The sequence below is a fragment of the Elephas maximus genome, chromosome 2 (genome assembly GCF_024166365.1).
Source record: "Elephas maximus indicus isolate mEleMax1 chromosome 2, mEleMax1 primary haplotype, whole genome shotgun sequence".
In the NCBI taxonomy this organism is placed as follows: domain Eukaryota; kingdom Metazoa; phylum Chordata; class Mammalia; order Proboscidea; family Elephantidae; genus Elephas; species Elephas maximus.
In genome coordinates, this window is record NC_064820.1 from 140024987 (window position 1) to 140043602 (window position 18616).

Genomic DNA, 18616 nt, shown 5'->3' on the forward strand with positions numbered 1-18616 from the left:
ATTTGTTTCTCCTGTGAGTTTTGACAGTTTCTGTTATTCAAAGAATTTATTAATTTCATCTAAATTATTCAATTTGTGGGCAATGAGTTTTTTGTAGTATTGCTTCATTACTGTTTTAATATCTTTGGGTTCAGTGATGTCCTCACTATCATTTTTGTTATTGGTAATTGTGTCTTCTCTCTTTTTTCCTTGGTTAGCTTGACTGGAGTTTTATCAATTTTATTGGTCTTTTCAAAGAATCAACTTTTGCTTTCGTTGGTTTTTTCTTTTGACTTCCTGTTTTCAATTTTATTCATTTCTGCTCTATTTTTTAAAAATTGTTTCCCTTCTTCTGCTTGCTTTAGGCTGTAATTTTCTTCTTTCTCTAGTTTCCTAAGGAAGAAGCCTAGGATATTGATTTTATATTGTTCTTCTAAGTACATGGTAGAGTTAAAATTATGTTACTGGTAGCAACTGGATAAAGGAATTAATGGACGAGAATAGTGAAGATTGGGAAGCCTAGGGAACAGTAGCAGAGTTGTACCTAATGAATGAATGAAGAGTACACAAAATTTTGAGTCTTTTAATTCATACTTTATTAACTAATTAGTGTTTCTATTTGATTAGGCAAGTAACTGCATAGAGGGGAACTTTCATTAGGAAATTCAATAAACATAATGAAACTATTTTTTCCCCACTAGCTAATAAATACCTTTTTTATTTTTTAGGGATCCTGAACTTTCAGCTGTTTGCCAAAAATCTGGTACATTAATATTATATCCAGGGGCTGAAGCTGCTAATTTGGAAGAATTTATATTAGATTCTCCTATTTATCCTTCCACAATCATCATCATTGATGGTACATGGAGCCAGGCCAAGGATATTTTCTATAAGAATTCCTTGTTCCGACTTCCCAAACAGGTAAACTAGTTTTTTTTTGTTTGTTTGTTTGTTTTCTAAACAGAATAAATACAAATGTATAATTATGTGTATTGTATATGTTTTCTATGAGGGGATGTACAGACATTTTTATATATTAATTTGGTGCCATTTATATGTATCTATGGAAACCCTGGTGGCATAGTGGTTAAGTGCTACAGCTGCTAACCAAGAGGTCGGCAGTTCAAATCCACCAGGCGCTCCTTGGAAACTCTATGGGGCAGTTCTACTCTGTCCTATAGGGTCACTATGAGTCAATTGACTCAACGGCAGTGGGTTTGGTTTGTTTTTTTGTATATGTATCGATGTGCGTACATAGATGTATGTGTGTAGAAAATTTTAAATTTGTCAGTTCTCAGTTCCTATTGCTAAACTTTACCATAGTTTAGGCATTTTGTTATATAGAGGGTCTCTCAGCCATTTAATCAGGGAAGTCTAAGGATGCATTATTTATATGTGTATTTTTTTAAGAGGTATATCATATTTTATACTCTTATCTAATTACTGTATTACCTAGTTCTTATTAGGAGTGACTGAATTTTTATGAAATACTCTTTTTGTCATTCATTATTGTCTTATGGTTTATGTTTCAGTTTGTTGATGTAATTAATTATGATGGTACCTTTTCTAATTTTGAACCATTCTTGTGTTCCTGGAATGGATTCTTCTTGGTCATATTATATTATTCTTTTGTATACTGATGAATCTTATATTTTATTTGATGGCATTGCATTATAATTTATATATGTTTTGTAACTTTATTATCAGGTTTGGGTACTAAGGTAATGTTAACTTCATAAAATAAATTGGAAGGATTTTGATAATTTTTCCATGGCCTCAAATATTTTAAATAATATTGGAATTCTTTGCTTCTTAAAAATTACATGGAAATTATTGATGAAATCACCTGGTCCTGGCCTCTCTGTAAATGGTAGCTTTTTATTTATTTATTGTACTTCAGGTGAAGGTTTACAGATCAAACTAGTTTCTCTTTAAACAATACACATATTGTTTTGTAACATTGGTTGCCAACCCCACATGTCAACACTCTGCCCTTCTCAACCTTGGACCCCCTATTACCAGCTTTCCTGTCCACTGCTGTCTTCTCGTCCTTGCCCCTGGGCTAGTGTGCCCAGTTATTCTTGTTTTGTTTTACGGGCCCCTCCAATTTTTGGCTGAAGAGTGAACCTCAGGAGCGACTTCATTACTGAGCTAAAAGGGTGTCCAGGGATCATATTCCTTGGGGTTTCTCCAGTCTCTGTCAAACCAGTAAGTCTGGTCTTTGTTTTTGTATGTGTGAGTTAGAATTTTGTTCTGTGTTTTTATCCATCTCTGTCCGGGACTCTCTATCGTGATCCCTGTCAGAGCAGTCAGTGGTGGTAGCTGGGCACCGTCTAGTTGTGCTGGACTCAGTCTGGTGGAGGCTGTAGTATTTGTGGTTCATTAGTCCTTTGGACTAATCTTTCCCTTGTGTCTTTGGTTTTCTTCATTCTCCTTTGTTCCAGATGGAATAAGACCAGCTGAGTATCTTAGATGGCTGTTCAGAAACCTTTAAGACTCCAGATGCTACTCAAAAATGGTAGCTTTTTAATCCCCTTCAAACTCTTCTATGGAAATTATTCAAGCTTTCTCCTCCTATTTGGGTCAATTTTTAATAACTTTTATGTTTCTCCAAGTAATTACCCTTCTAAGTTACTAATTTGGTTACTGTGTATGAGTACATATTTTTAAATAATTATTTTAATTTCTGAATGTTTTCTTATTTCTAAGCATACATCTAGACACACACACACACACATTGTTTTCCATTGTTGTTGTTGTTGTTAGGTGCCGTTGAGTTGGTTCTGATTCATAGTGATCCTGTATACAACAAAACAAAACACTGCCTGGTCCTGTGCCATCCCTACAATCGTTGTTATGCTTGAGCTCATTGTTGCAGCCACTGTGTGAGTCCACCTCGTTGAGGGTCTTCCTCTTTTCTGCTGACCCTGTACTGTGCCAAGTATGATGTCCTTTTCCTGAAACTGATCCCTCCTGACATGTCCAAAGTATGTAAGATGCAGTCTTGCCATCCTAGCTTCTAAGGAGCATTCTGGTTGTACTTCTTCTAAGACAGATTTGTTCGTTCTTTTGGCAGTCCATGGTATATTCAATATTCTTCTCCAGCACCACAATTCAAAGGCATCAATTCTTCTTCGGTCTTCCCTATTCATTGTCCAGGTTTCACATGCATATGATGTGATTGAAAATACCATGGCTTGGGTCAGGTACACCTTAGTCTTCAAGGTGACATCTTTGCTCTTCAACACGTTAAAGAGGTCCTTTGCAGCAGATTTACCCAATGCAATGCGTCTTTTGATTTCTCGACCAGTGCTTCCATGGCTATTGATTGTGGATCCAAGTAAAATGAAATCCTTGACAACTTCAATCTTTTCTCTGTTTATCATGATGTTGCTCATTGGTCCAGTTGTGGGGATTTTTGTTTTCTTTATGTTGAGGTGCAATCATACTGAAGGCTATGGTCTTTGATCTTCATTAGTAAGTGCTTCAAGTCATTTTCACTTTCAGCAAGCAAGGTTGTGTCATCTGCATAATGCAGGTTGTTAATGAATCTTCCTCCAATCCTGATGCCCCATTCTTCGTCATATAGTCCAGTTATTTGCTCAGCATATAGATTTTTCCATTAACAGACTCTAAAGAATTTTTTGTACTTTACCGGACCTTTAAAAGTACCAGTTTTAGATTGTTTATAATGTATATTGTTTTTTATTTTATTAATTTATGACTTTTTGATAAATTTTTTTTTACCCTTTTTAGTTTTTTTTTTCAGTTCCTTTTTTTATTTTTAAGATTTATACTAAGAGTACTTTCTTTGTTAAATGTACTAAGTTCCTTCTTTAATAATGAAGGAAGAGAAGACTATTATCTCCTCTGAGCCTAACGTTCATTGTACCTTATCGTTTTGAAGGGTTCTTTCATCTGTAGCATTGATATAACTTTAATTTGTTTTGATATCTTCTTCTATTCGTGCACTATCAGTGAGCTCTTAATTCCCAAGTATTATAATATTTTTGGTCACTGTTTTATATCTGGTTTTATTAGATTGTGATAAAAAAACAAAAACCATGACCTGTAATATTTTGAACATGTTTTCGATTTCTGTGTGAATAAGTACATGGTGGATTTTTGTACATGTTTATGAACATAAAAAACATAATTCTATAGGGATATAAGGGTTTATATTATTATCTTTTTAAAAATATGTTAGTTTTTTTTTCTTTTTTCTTTTTGGTGTACTTGGGCTGTTTGATAACTGAAAAAGGTATATGAAAAGCTTCTGTCTGTATACATTTTTTTCTTTGCCTTTTTTTTTTTATTAACTTTTATTAAGCTTCAAGTGAACGTTTACAAATCCAATCAGTCTGTCACATATAAGTTTACATACATCTTTCTCCGTACTCCCACTTGCTCTTCCCCTATTGAGTCAGCACTTTCAGTCTCTCCTTTCGTGACAATTTTGCCAGCTTCCCTCTCTCTCTATCCTCCCATCCCCCCTCCAGACAAGAGTTGCCAACACACTCTCAAGTGTTCACCTGATATAATTAGCTCACTCTTCATCAGCATCTCTCTCCCACCCGCTGACCAGTCCCTTTCATGTCTGTTGAGTTGTCTTCGGGGATGGTTCCTGTCCTGTGCCAACAGAAGGTCTGGGGAGCATGGCCGCCGGGATTCCTCTAGTCTCAGTCAGACCATTAAGTACGGTCTTTTTATGAGAATTTGGGGTCTGCATCCCACTGATCTCCCGCTCCCTCAGAAGTTCTCTGTTGTGCTCCCTGACAGGGCAGTCATCGATTGTGGCCGGGCACCAACTAGTTCTTCTGGTCTCAGGATGATGTAGGTCTCTGGTTCATGTGGCCCTTTCTGTCTCTTGGGCTCTTAGTTGTCGTATGACCTTGGTGTTCTTCATTTTCCTTTGCTCCAGGTGGGTTGAGACCAATTGATGCATCTTAGATGGCCGCTTGTTAGCATTTAAGACCCGAGACGCCACATTTCAAAGTAGGATGCAGAATGTTTTCATAATAGAATTATTTTGCCAATTGACTTAGAAGTCCCCTCAAACCATGTTCCCCAGACCCCCGCCCCTGCTCCGCTGACCTTTGAAGCATTCATTTTATCCCGGAAACTTCTTTGCTTTTGGTCCAGTCCAATTGAGCTGACCTTCCATGTATTGAGTGTTGTCTTTCCCTTCACCCAAAGCAGTTCTTATCTACTAATTAATCAATAAAAAACCCTCTCCCTCCCTCCCTCCCTCCCTCCCTCCCTCCCCCCTTCGTAACCACAAAAGTATGTGTTCTTCTCAGTTTTTACTATTTCTCAAGATCTTATCATAGTGGTCTTATACAATATTTGTCCTTTTGCCTCTGACTAATTTCGCTCAGCATAATGCCTTCCAGGTTCCTCCATGTTATGAAATGTTTCACAGATTCGTCACTGTTCTTTATCGATGCGTAGTATTCCATTGTGTGAATATACCACAATTTATTTACCCATTCATCCGTTGATAGACACCTTGGTTGCTTCCAGCTTTTTGCTATTGTAAACAGAGCTGCAATAAACATGGGTGTGCATATATCTGTTTGTGTGAAGGCCCTTGTATCTCTAGGGTATATTCCCAGGAGTGGGATTTCTGGGTTGTATGGTAGTTCTATTTCTAACTGTTTAAGATAGTGCCAGATAGATTTCCAAAGTGGTTGTACCATTTTACATTCCCACCAGCAGTGTATAAGAGTTCCAATCTCTCCGCAGCCTCTCCAACATTTATTATTTTGTGTTTTTTGGATTAATGCCAGCCTTGTTGGTGTGAGATGGAATCTCATCGTAGTTTTAATTTGCATTTCTCTAATGGCTAATGATGGAGAGCATTTTCTCATGCATCTGTTGGCTGCCTGAATATCTTCTTTAGTGAAATGTGTGTTCATATCCTTTGCCCACTTCTTGATTGGGTTGTTTGTCTTTTTGTGGTTGAGTTTTGACAGAATCATATAGATTTTAGAGATCAGGCGCTGGTCGGAGATGTCATAGCTGAAAATTCTTTCCCAATCTGTAGGTGGTCTTTTTACTCTTTTGGTGAAGTCTTTAGATGAGCATAGGTGTTTGATTTTTAGGAGCTCCCAGTTATCGGGTTTCTCTTCATCATTTTTGGTAATGTTTTGTATTGTGTTTATGCCTTGTATTAGGGCTCCTAGGGTTGTCCCAATTTTTTCTTCCATGATCTTTATCGTTTTAGTCTTTATGTTTAGGTCTTTGATCCACTTGGAGTTAGTTTTTGTGCATGGTGTGGGGTATGGGTCCTGTTTCATTCTTTTGCAAATGGATATCCAGTTATGCCAGCACCATTTGTTAAGAAGACTGTCTTTTCCCCAATTAACTGACACTGGGCCTTTGTCAAATATCAGCTGCTCATACGTGGATGGATCTATGTCTGGGTTCTCAATTCTGTTCCATTGGTCTATGTGCCTGTTGTTGTACGAGTACCAGGCTGTTTTGACTACTGTGGCTGTATAATAGGTTCTGAAATCAGGTAGAGTGAGACCTCCCACTTTCTTCTTCTTTTTCAGTAAGGCTTTGCTTATCCGAGGCTTCTTTCCCTTCCATGTGAAATTGGTGATTTGTTTCTCTATCCCCTTAAAATATGACATTGGAATTTGGATCGGAAGTGCGTTATATGTATAGATGGCTTTTGGTAGAATAGACATTTTTACTATGTTAAGTCTTCCTATCCATGAGCAGGGTATGTTTTTCCACTTAAGTATGTCCTTTTGAATTTCTTGTAGTAGAGCTTTGTACTTTTCTTTGTATAGGTCTTTTACATCCTTGGTAAGATTTATTCCTAAGTATTTTATCTTCTTTGGGGCTACTGTGAATGGTATTGATTTGGTTATTTCCTCTTCGGTGCTCTTTTTGATGCTGTAGAGGAATCCAAGTGATTTTTGTATGTTTATTTAATAACCTGAGACTCTGCCAAACTCTTCTATTAGTTTCAGTAGTTTTCTGGAGGATTCCTTAGGGTTTTCTGTGTATAAGATCATGTCATCTGCAAATAGTGATAACTTTACTTCCTCCTTGCCAATCCGGATACCCTTTATTTCTTTGTCTAGCCTAATTGCCCTGGCTAGGACTTCAAGTACGATGTTGAATAAGAGCGGGGATAAAGGGCATCCTTGTCTGGTTCCCGTTTTCAGGGGAAATGCTTTCAGGTTCTCTCCATTTAGAGTGATATTGGCTGTTGGCTTTGCATAGATGCCCTTTATTATGTTGAGGAATTTTCCTTCAATTCCTATTTTGGTAAGAGTTTTTATCATAAATGGGTGTTGGACTTTGTCAAATGCCTTTTCTGCATCAATTGATAAGATCATGTGGTTTTTATCTTTTGTTTTATTTATGTGATGGATTACATTAATGGTTTTTCTGATATTAAACCAGCCTTGCATACCTGGTATAAATCCCACTTGATCATGGTGAATTATTGTTTTGATGTGTTGTTGGATTCTATTGGCTAGAATTTTGTTGAGGATTTTTGCATCTATGTTCATGAGGGATATAGGTCTATAATTTTCTGTTTTTGTAATGTCTTTACCTGGTTTTGGTATCAGGGAGATGGTGGCTTCATAGAATGAGTTGGGTAGTATTCCGTCCTTTTCTATGCTTTGAAATACCTTCAGTAGTAGTGGTGTTAACTCTTCTCTGAAAGTTTGGTAGAACTCTGCAGTGAAGCCGTCCGGGCCAGGGCTTTTTTTTTGTTGGAAGTTTTTTGATTACCGTTTCAATCTCTTTTTTTCTTATGGGTCTATTTAGTTGTTCTACTTCTGAATGTGTTAGTTTAGGTAGGTAGTGTTTTTCCAAGAATTCATCCATTTCTTCTAGGTTTTCAAATTTGTCAGAGTACAATTTTTCGTAGTAATCTGAAATGATTCTTTTAATTTCATTTGGTTCTGTTGTGATGTGGTCCTTCTCGTTTCTTATTGGGGTTATTTGTTTCCTTTCCTGTATTTCTTTAGTCAGTCTAGCCAATGGTTTATCAATTTTGTTAATTTTTTCAAAGAACCAGCTTTTGGCTTTGTTAATTCTTTCAATTGTTTTTCTGTTCTCTAATTCATTTAGTTCAGCTCTAATTTTTATTATTTGTTTTCTTCTGGTGCCTGATGGAGTCTTTTGTTGCTCGCTTTCTATTTGTTCAAGTTGTAGGGACAGTTCTCTGCTTTTGGCTCTTTCTTCTTTTTGTATGTGTGCATTTATCGATATAAATTGGCCTCTGAGCACTGCTTTTGCTGTGTCCCAGAGGTTTTGATAGGAAGTATTTTCATTCTCGTTGCATTCTATGAATTTCCTTATTCCCTCCTTGATGTCTTCTATAACCCAGTCTTTTTTCAGGAGGGTATTGTTCATTTTCCAAGTATTTGATTTCTTTTCCCTAGTTTTTCTGTTATTGATTTCTAGTTTTATTGCCTTGTGGTCTGAGAAGATGCTTTATAATATTTCGATGTTTTGGACTCTGCAAAGGTTTGTTTTATGACCTAATATGTGGTCTATTCTAGAGAATGTTCCATGTGCGCTAGAAAAAAAGTATACTTTGCAGCAGTTGGGTGGAGAGTTCTGTATAAGTCAATGAGGTCAAGTTGGTTGATTGTTGTAATTAGGTCTTGCGTGTCTCTATTGAGCTTCTTACTGGATGTCCTGTCCTTCTCCGAAAGTGGTGTGTTGAAGTCTCCTACTATAATTGTGGAGGTGTCTATCTCCCTTTTCAATTCTGTTAAAATTTGATTTATGTATCTTGCAGCCCTGTCATTGGGTGCATAAATATTTAATATGGTTATGTCTTCCTGATCAATTGTCCCTTTTATCGTTATATAGTGTCCTTCTTTATCCTTTGTAGTGGATTTAAGTCTAAAGTCTATTTTGTCAGAAATTAGTATTGCTACTCTTCTTCTTTTTTGCTTATTGTTTGCTTGATATACTTTTTTCCATCCTTTGAGTTTTAGTTTGTTTGTGTCTCTAAGTCTAAGGTGTGTCTCTTGTAGGCAGCATATAGATGGATCGTGTTTCTTTATCCAGTCCGTGACTCTCTGTCTTTTTATTGGTGCATTTAGTCCATTTACATTCAGCGTAATTATAGATAAATAAGTTTTTAGTGCTGTCATTTTGATGCCTTTTCATGTGTGTTGTTGGGCAAATTTCATTTTTCCACATACTTTTTTGTGCTGCGACGTTTTTCTTAGTAAATTGTGAGATCCTCATTTTCATAGTGTTCGACTTTATGTTAGTTGAGTTGTTACGTTTTTCTTGGCTTTTATCTTGAGTTATGGAGTTGTTATACCTTTTTGTGGTTACCTTATTATTTACCCCTATTTTTCTAAGTAAAAACCTAACTTTTATCCTTCTATATCGCCTTGTATCACTCTCCATCTGGCAGTTCAATGCCTCCTGTATTTAGTCCCTCTTTTTGATTATTGTGATCTTTTAGCTATTGACTTCCATGATTCCCTGTTATGTGTATTATTATTATTATTATTTTTTTAATTAATCTTAATTTGTTTGTTTTTGTGATTTCCCTGTTTGAGTTGATATCAGGACATTCTGTTTTGTGACCTTGTATTGTGCTGATATCTGATATTATTGGTTCTCTGACCAAACAATATCCTTTAGTATTTCTTGTAGCTTTGGTTTGGTTTTTGCAAATTCTCTAAACTTGTGTTTATCTCTAAATATCTTAATTTCGCCTTCATATTTCAGAGGGAGTTTTGCTGGATATATGATCCTTGGCTGGCAGTTTTTCTCCTTCAGTGCTCTGTATATGTCATCCCATTCCCTTCTTGCCTGCATGGTTTCTGCTGAGTAGTCTGAACTTATTCTTATTGATTCTCCCTTGAAGGAAACCTTTCTTTTCTCCCTGGCTGGTTTTAAAATTTTCTGTTTATCTTTGGTTTTGGCGAGTTTGATGATAATATGTCTTGGTGTTTTTCTTTTTGGATCAATCTTAAATGGGGTTCGATGAGCATCTTGAATAGATATCCTTTCGTCTTTCATGATGTCAGGGAAGTTTTGTGTCAGGAGTTCTTCAACTATTTTCTCTGTGTTTTCTGTCCCCCCTCCCTGTTCTGGGACTCCAATCACCCGCAAGTTACCCTTCTTGATAGAGTCCCACATGATTCTTAGGGTTTCTTCATTTTTTTAAATTCTTTTATCTGATTTTTTTTCAGCTATGTTGATGTTGATTCACTGGTCCTCCAGATGTCCCAGTCTACATTCTAATTGCTTGAGTCTGGTCCTCTGACTTCCTATTGCGTTGTCTAATTCTGTAATTTTATTGTTAATCTTTTGGATTTCTACATGCTGTCTCTCTATGGATTCTTGCAACTTACTGATTTTTCCACTATGTTCTTGAATAATCTTTTTGAGTTCTTCAACAGTTTTATCGGTGTGTTCCTTGGCTTTTTCTGCAGTTTGCCTTATTTCGTTTGTGATATCTTGAAGCATTCTGTAAATTAGTTTTTTATATTCTGTATCTGATAATTCCAGGATTGTATCTTCATTTGGTAAAGATTTTGATTCTTTTGTTTGGGGGGTTGGAGAAGCTGTCATGGTCTGCTTCTTTATGTGGTTCGATATGGACTGCTGTCTCCGAGCCATCACTGTGAAACTAGTTTTTCCAGAAAATCCTCTAAAAAAGAAATGCAGTCAGATCCCTGTCAGAGTTCTCCCTCTGGCTCAGGCTATTCGGATGTTAATGAAGCCGCCTGGGGAGGGTGGGGGAGGGATCAGAGAGATAGGAGAGTAGCACCTCAGAATATAGCCAGAGTTGCTTGTCTTGCTTGGAATGACTGTTATATCTGAGATTCCCGCGGGCGCGTCGCCTATGTGTGCTGGCTGTGTGGAGATTGCCCCCGGGGGGTCTGGCCCGCTGGAGTCACGGTCAGATCCTCTGCTGCCAGCCCCACGTCCAGCGTCAAGGTTCCCCTACTGGGACGGTGCACTCCCAACTCCAAAATCAGTCGCTGCCTCCTGGGTACTCCCTGTCCCACCAGCCGCGTCGCCGTGCCGCCCCCGAAAATCGGCTGGGCTCCCCCCCCCGGGGTCAGCTCAGGCGAGCGGAGCAGCTCCCCGTGCCTGCGCCTCGACCGCGCGTCCCAGCTGGGACGCCGCTCTCCCTGCTCCAAGACCAGTCGCTGCCCCCTGGGGACCTCCCCCACTGGCTGCGTCGCCACGCTGCCCGCGTGAACCGGTTGGCCCCCCTCGGGGCTAGTTCAGGGGGATGGAGCAGCTCTCCGCGCCTGTGCTGTGCCTGTGCCCAGTCAAAATTCCGGCGGGACGGTTCCCTGGCTGGGACACTGCTCTCCCTGCTCCAAGACCTGTCACTGCCTCCCGGGGACTTCTCCCACCAGCTGCGTTGCCACGCCGCCCGCAAGAACCGGCTGGGCCCCCTCCCGGGGTTAGTTCAGAGGGGTGGAGCAGCTCCCTGCGCTTGTGCCATGCCCGCGCCCCGCCAAAATCCCGGCGGGACGGCTCCTCCGCTGGGACGCTGCTCTCCCCGCTCCAAGGCCAGTCACTGCCTCCTGGGGACTTGTCCCACTGGCTGCGCTGCCACGCCACCGCGCGGACCGGTTGGGCCCCCTTCTGGAATGAGTTCGGGGGCCAGGGCTGGGCCCCTTGTTTGTGCCATCTGCCACCCTGGGCTGTGCCCCAAATTGGGCGCCGAAGGTCACCTGACTGGTACGCTGGCTCCAGGCTCTGAAAACAATTGCTGCCTCCCCGTATTTGTTCGTTCTCCGTCTCTAAATCTGTGTTTGTTGTTCAGGGTTCGTAGATTGTTATGTATGTGATCGATTCACTTGGTTTTCCGAGTCTTTGTTGCAAGAGGGATCCGCGGTAGTGTCCACCTAGTCTGCCATCTTGGCCCCGCCTCTGTCTGTATACATTTTTAATGAAGTTATCCCTGAGTTTTTAATAGTTTTTGTGTTTTATATTTATCTGCTCTGTTGTTGGGTGATATAAACTGTGCACTTAGTGAAGAATAACAATGAAGCCTTTTCTTCTGCAGTTTTAATCTCAAATTCTTTTCTAGTTTTCATTCCCTTTGATAAAAATACAGGCATGGTTTTTAAATGAGCCTCAAATACACAAAATAATTAAAAAAAAAATAACTGACATATGGACTGCTTTGAATGGGCCAGACCCAATTGAAAAAAAACAAAAATTGAAGTGTACTTTAATTCTAAGTGTACTGGCTAATCTAATCTTCTTCCAAATCCCATGAGGTAAGTATTATTATCTTAGCTAACAAATGAGGAACCTGAGTCATGAAGATGTTGAATAACTTGCCTGAGATCATATAACTCTTTCACAGAAGAGCTGCAATGTTAACCCAACTAGTCTAGATGCAAAGCCTGTTGTCTTAACCACAGTGATATATTGCTTCTAAAGTGGAAAACTTCTATCCAGGGTATTTATATAGACTATCTCCTGTAGGTTCATCTAACTTCTAAAATAGTAGTTGTGTTTCACATGAGAAAAACTTATGAAAGGCATGAGTTCCATTAGATTATGACACATTCCAGATAAAATTTCACATTCATATTGTATTTAGGTATCTTCCAATATACAAAGAGATTTTAACAAAAGTTAATGGAAATGTAAATATATATTCTTTTATATATAAATGTAAATAATCTATATGCATGTTATATAGATATTTATATATAAATAGTATCTGGTGTGCAGTGGTTAAGACTTCAGCTGCTAACCAAAAGGTTGGCAGTTTTAATCCACCAGCCACTCCTTGAAAACCCTATGGGGCAGTTCTGTTCTGTCCTCCGGGTTGCCAGGAATCGCAATCAACTCAACAGCAATAGTTTTTTTTTTTAATATCAAAACCCACTGCTGTCGAGTCAATTCCGACTCACGTCACCAGGGTTTCCTTTTTTAATATATGTAATATATATATATGGAAACTCCGGTGGTGTAGTGGTTAAGTGTTACGGCTGCTAACCAAGAAGTCGGTAGTTCAAATCTGCCAAGCACTACTTAGAAACTCTATTGGGCAGTTCTGCTCTGTCCTATAGGGTTGCTATGAGTCAGAATCGACTTGACGGCAGTGGGTTTGGTTTTTTGGTTTATGTATATATCTATTTTGGTTGGTTTTATTATTATATATCTATTTGCATAGATATGTCTGCATCTGTAATCTTTCATTTGTGGTAACTACACGACTACCACAAAGATGAAGTAAATAGTCACATTTAAAAGATTCAAACCTATGTTAAAAAATATAATTCACTAAAAAGGAATTTTATATTTTAAATTGATGAGCAGGTAATGAAATGTGTAAATTAAATTTCCCCAACCCTACTGTGCCATACATTCCAATCACCTTTTTTTCTTTCAGTTTTTCAAATCAGAACCAAGTATAGGTGAATAATTATTTACTCCCGAGACAGTTAATGCTTTACCACCATAAAACAAAAGCAAAAGACTTAAAGGAAGCATCAGATAGATTTGACTACACCAGGGGAAAAAATCGTCATAAGCTAAACTGAAAAGGCAAATGGTTTTCTAGAAAAATATGAATCAGATAAAAGCTTCAGAGTTCTTAGAAATGAATAGGTAGAGTTCTTCAAATGAAGGTAAAATTTCCATTTAAAAGTAGGCAATATATATGAAAGCAAAGATCACAAAATAAAAAAGAAATATGCTTATAAAAAAATCAGTTACCCAAGTAATCAGATGAGAAGATCCTAATTATTAAACTTTTTGTGTTGAAATAACGTGAAACTTACAGAAACTAGTGAAATCTATACATTTATTCATTCTAATACACATCATGTATACAAACATGCACATGCTCACACCAAAAAAAGAACCAAACTCACTGCCTTTGAGTCAATTCCAACTCCTAGCAACTCTACAGGACAGAGGAGAACTGCTCCATAGGGTTTCTAAGGAAGTGATTGGTGGATTTGAGCTGCCGAGCTTTTGGTTAGCAGTCGAAGGCTTAACCCCTGTGCCACCAGGGCTCCCATGCTCACACACACACAGATATTCTTGTGTCAGTTTACCATAGCTACAAATAGGTAATTTGAGTTAATTAGTCTGTTATCTAAATATAATTTGTCATATTTCTTAGCAGTCCCTGAATACATATACAACACACCTGTTTTGTATAGATTTGTCTTAGCTATTGCTCTTAATTTAGTTAAGCCATTTTGTTTCTATAATGATGTAAAAATTTGCTCCAAATATGTGAGAGGAAGTGGCAGAAAGAAAACAAAAATCAGAATTAAATACCAGAGTTTTGATTTATTTATATATATAAATAAATATACCTTTCCCCCACTAATAAGCACGTACTGACAGATGTGTGGCTGATAACAGAGAATATCAGAAAGATATGTACTTGTGTTTTATTGACTATGCTAAGGCATTTGACTGTGTGGATCATAACAAATTATGGATAACATTTTGGAGAATGGGAATTCCAGAACACTTAATTGTGCCTGTGAGGAATCTGTACATGAATTAAGAGGAAGTCATTCGAACAGAACAAGGGGATACTGCATGGTTTAAAGTCAGGAAAGGTGTGTCTCAAAGTTGTGTCCTTTCACCATACGTAGTTAATCTGTATGCTGAGCAAATAATCCGAGAAACTGGATTATAAGAAGAAAAATGTGGCATCGGGATTGGAGGAAGACTCATTAACAACCTGCGTTATGCAGATGACACAACCTTGCTTGCTGAAAGTGAAGAAGAGTTGAAGCACTTACTGATGAAGATCTAAGACTACAGCCTTCAGTTATGGATTACACCTCAACATAAAGAAAGCAAAAATCCTCACAACTGGACCATCATGAAAGCAACATCGTGAAAAAGAGAGAAAAGATTGAGGTTGTCAAGGATTTCATTTTACTTGGATCCATAATCAACACCCATGGAAGTGGCAAGAAATCAAAAGACACATTGTATTGGGCAAATCTGCTGCAAAAGACGTCTTTAAAGTGTTGAAAAGTAAAGATGTCATCTTGAGGACTAAGGCGTACCTGACCCAAGCCATGGCGTTTTCAGTAGCCTCATATGAATGCGAAAGCTGGACAATAATGAATAAGGAAGACTGAAGAAAAATTGACGCCTTTGAGTTAAGGTAATGACAAAGAATATTGAATATACGATGGACTGCCAGAAGAATGGACAAATCTGTTTTGGAGGAAGTACAACCAGAATTCTCCTTAGAGGCAAGGATGGCAGGGCTACATCTCACGTACTCTGGACATATCAGGAGGGATCAGTCTCAGGAGAAGGGCATTATGCTTGTTAAAGTAGAGGGTGAGCAAAAAAGAAGACTCTCAATGAGATAGATTGACACAGTGGCTGCAACAATGGGCTCAAGCACAGTAACAATTGTGAGCATGGCCCAGGACCTGGCAATGTTTTGTTCTGTCGTGCATAGGGTCTCTATGAGTTGGAACCAGCTCATGAGCATCTAACAACAACAACAATAATTAAGTAACCATATGTAGACTTTAGATTTACCTAACAGAGGAATGAAAGAATTGTAATGTAAACCCACTAATTGGAACTCCTTTTAATCAGGATTTCTTATATATCCAGCCCATTTGGCAATGAATCTCTTCTCTTGGAGGAATTTTACAGCATTTACTAGGAATAAATCCAAGGTGAATTTGGAAATGTTTGTAGAGGCTGCTGGCTTTCTTCATGAACATATTTCCATGGAGTATGTGCATATCCTTGCTCTCCTGCTTTTAAAACTTCCACTAAAGTGTAATTTCTCACTCTTGGGAGCACTCAGTGGCTAAGACATTTTTATGAAAAGTTTTTTTGTCTCTACTAACTCTAGTGTGGACTAGTTTTTGTTATGTATTTGCTCTATTGCCAAATTCATCATTATCATTGTTATTTCATACAAAACTTCAATTTACTTTCATCACCAGTACTGGCAGTTGGCTTTTTTTTTCTTTTTAAATAACTTATTTACTTTTTGTTGTTGAGAATATACACTGCAGAACATACACCAATTCAACAGTTTCTACATGTACAATTCAATTGACATTGGTTACATTCCTCTAGTTGTGCAACTATTCTCATCTTCCTTTTCTGAGTCGTTCCTTCCCCATTAATATAAACTCGCTGCCCCCTAAGTTTCCTATTTAATCTCAAGTTGCTATTGTCACTGTGGTCCCATGTAGATAAAAAACCAAAACCAAACCCAGTGCCGTTGAGTCGATTCCAACTCATAGCGACCCTACAGGACAGAGTAGAACTGCCCCATAGAGTTTCCAAGGAGCGCCTGGTGGGTTCAAACTGCCGACCCTTTGGTTAGCAGCCGTAGCATTTAACCACTACGCCACCAGGGTTTCCCTCATATAGATAGTTCTTAAAAAAAGCATAATGTTCAAGGCAGATCTCTTTTTACTAGTTAAACTAAACTTTTGTTTGGTTTTAAGATTTCAAGGGATAGTTGTGGTTTAAAGTTCAAAGATTATCTCAGGGCAATAGTTTTGGGGTTCATCCAGCCTCCACAGCTCCAGAAAATCTGAATTCTGTGAGAATTTTAAATTCTGCTCTGCATTTTACCGCTTTTGTTCAAGATTCTTCTATAGAATCTTTGATCAACATGTTCAGTAGTATGCCTCTTTCCCTCACAAAAGAAGCAAATTTTATTACTTCAACAGTGTTAATAAGCAAAAGATTCTGGAGAAGTGAAGAACAGTGGTTAAGTGCTTGGTTGCTAACTGAAATTTGAAGGTTCGAGCCCACCCAGCAGTTCAGTGGGAGAGGGTCCTGATGATCTTCTGTAAAGATTACAGCCAAGAAAACCCTTTGGGGGCAGTTCTTCAATGTCACATGGGGTGGTTATGAGTCAGAATTGACTCAGTGGCACCCAACAACAACAGAGACCAATAGTCACTTATTGAATGTGGATTCTGAATAGCCTGTTCTACTTACTAAGTTAAGTGACTTATTTCTGTACTGTATCTCCCAGTGAATATGCTTTAAATTAGTGCCTCAAGAAAGTAATTTTTAGTTAACTTTCATTCAGAACAGTGATGGTTATATCCAGATTGCTGTATGCTACTATATCAGTGACTTGTTTTTTTTTTACCTTTGTATAATATTCATAATTTTGTTGACATAACACATCTACTAAATATGGGTCACGCCTTCTAGATCTTCCTAGCTCATTTGTTGTGGTATTGTGTACCCTTCACAGGCTATATGTAGCATTATATTTACATTTAATACTTGAGTTAACTTGAAAGGACATTACCTTCTATTTGATTTATGACTCTAAGTGATAGAACAAGAAGTGATTCAACTATTATCTTTCTATATGTAAAAGGTTAATTTTAAAAGAAATCATCAGAGGATAGTTTAAAATAATTCAACATGGAATTCTCTGCCTGCTTACTTCCATTTTTCCCTTGTTGAGTTCTTAATTGTGAACTTATTTATCTTACTGGGAGAAATATCTTAGATCTCTTGACAGCGAAGAGTATAATTTTTAAACTAGAAGGAATCTTAAAGATTAATAAACTCTCAGCATTTCAAATGTGAGGAAGCTAAAGGATAGCAAAAAAATGACCCTTTTTAGGTTGCAGCCAGTTAAGGGGAGAAGTAGGAGTAGAATCTGAGTCTCCTGCATTCTAACATAGAATATTCTAATGAAAAGAAACCTGGATTGAAATTTATTTGAAAGTTAACCTAATTTTATGATTTCATTTTGTCATGAACCATTTTATCTAACTTAATGCCTTACATTTAACACATTTTCATTCTCAAATATGGTTAATCAGGTAGAGGTGTACAGTAGGGGAATCTGACTAAGAATGTGCTCCACCATCCTCCTTAAAGTGTGGTCCATGGACAAGCAGCATTGGCCTCACCTGGGAGCTTGTTGGAACTGCAGAATCTTGGCTCCCGCCTCAGGTCTACTCAGAATTTTCATTGTAACGAGATCCCCATTCAAATATGGGAAGCACTCTTCTACTAGTTTCTGTTTTTTTATTGTGTAATCCTGAAACAAACAAATAGAAAAACCAAACCTGTTGCTGTCGAGTGGAGTCCATCTCATGGCAACCCTATAGGACAGAGCAGAGCTGCCCCATAGGGTTTCCAAGGAGTGGCTGGTGAATTCGAACTGCCAACCTTTTGGTTAGCAGCCAAGCTCTTAACCACTGTGCAACGGGGCTCCCTGATATAGACCACTTATCATAAATTCACCCTTTAAACGTGTACAAGCCAGTGATTTTAAGTATATACACAGTGTTTTGCAGCCATCACTATAATCTAATTCTAGAACATTTTCATGTTGTAGGTTTCACCCCAAGAAGAAATCCTGTACCCATTAACAGTGACCAACCTCCCCTATTCCAATCATCCCCGCAGCCCCACGGAACTACTAATATAGTTTCTGTCTTTATAGATTTGCTTATTCTATACATTTTATATGGATGAAGTCATGTAATATATGGCCTTCCAGTTTCTGCACATCTTCATAAGCACTTGTTTTTGTCTTTTTTTTTTTTTAATTATAACCATTCTAGTGGTGGGTATGAGGTAGTATTTCACTGTGATTTTGAAGCCAGCAATTTTCCTAATGTCTAATGTTATTGAGCATCGTTTTATTTGCTAA

General features: G+C 38.1%; 1 protein-coding gene across 2 annotated transcripts in view; it reads left to right on the forward strand.

Moving 5' to 3' along the window:
* DTWD2 (DTW domain containing 2) overlaps positions 1–18616 on the forward strand; it is a 170674-nt gene that overhangs the window by 80530 nt on the left and 71528 nt on the right. For both annotated transcript variants that reach the window (XM_049873607.1, XM_049873608.1), the window contains one exon: positions 708–900. In XM_049873607.1, coding sequence (XP_049729564.1) covers positions 708–900 — 193 coding nt within the window. The remainder of the gene's footprint in view (positions 1–707; positions 901–18616) is intronic.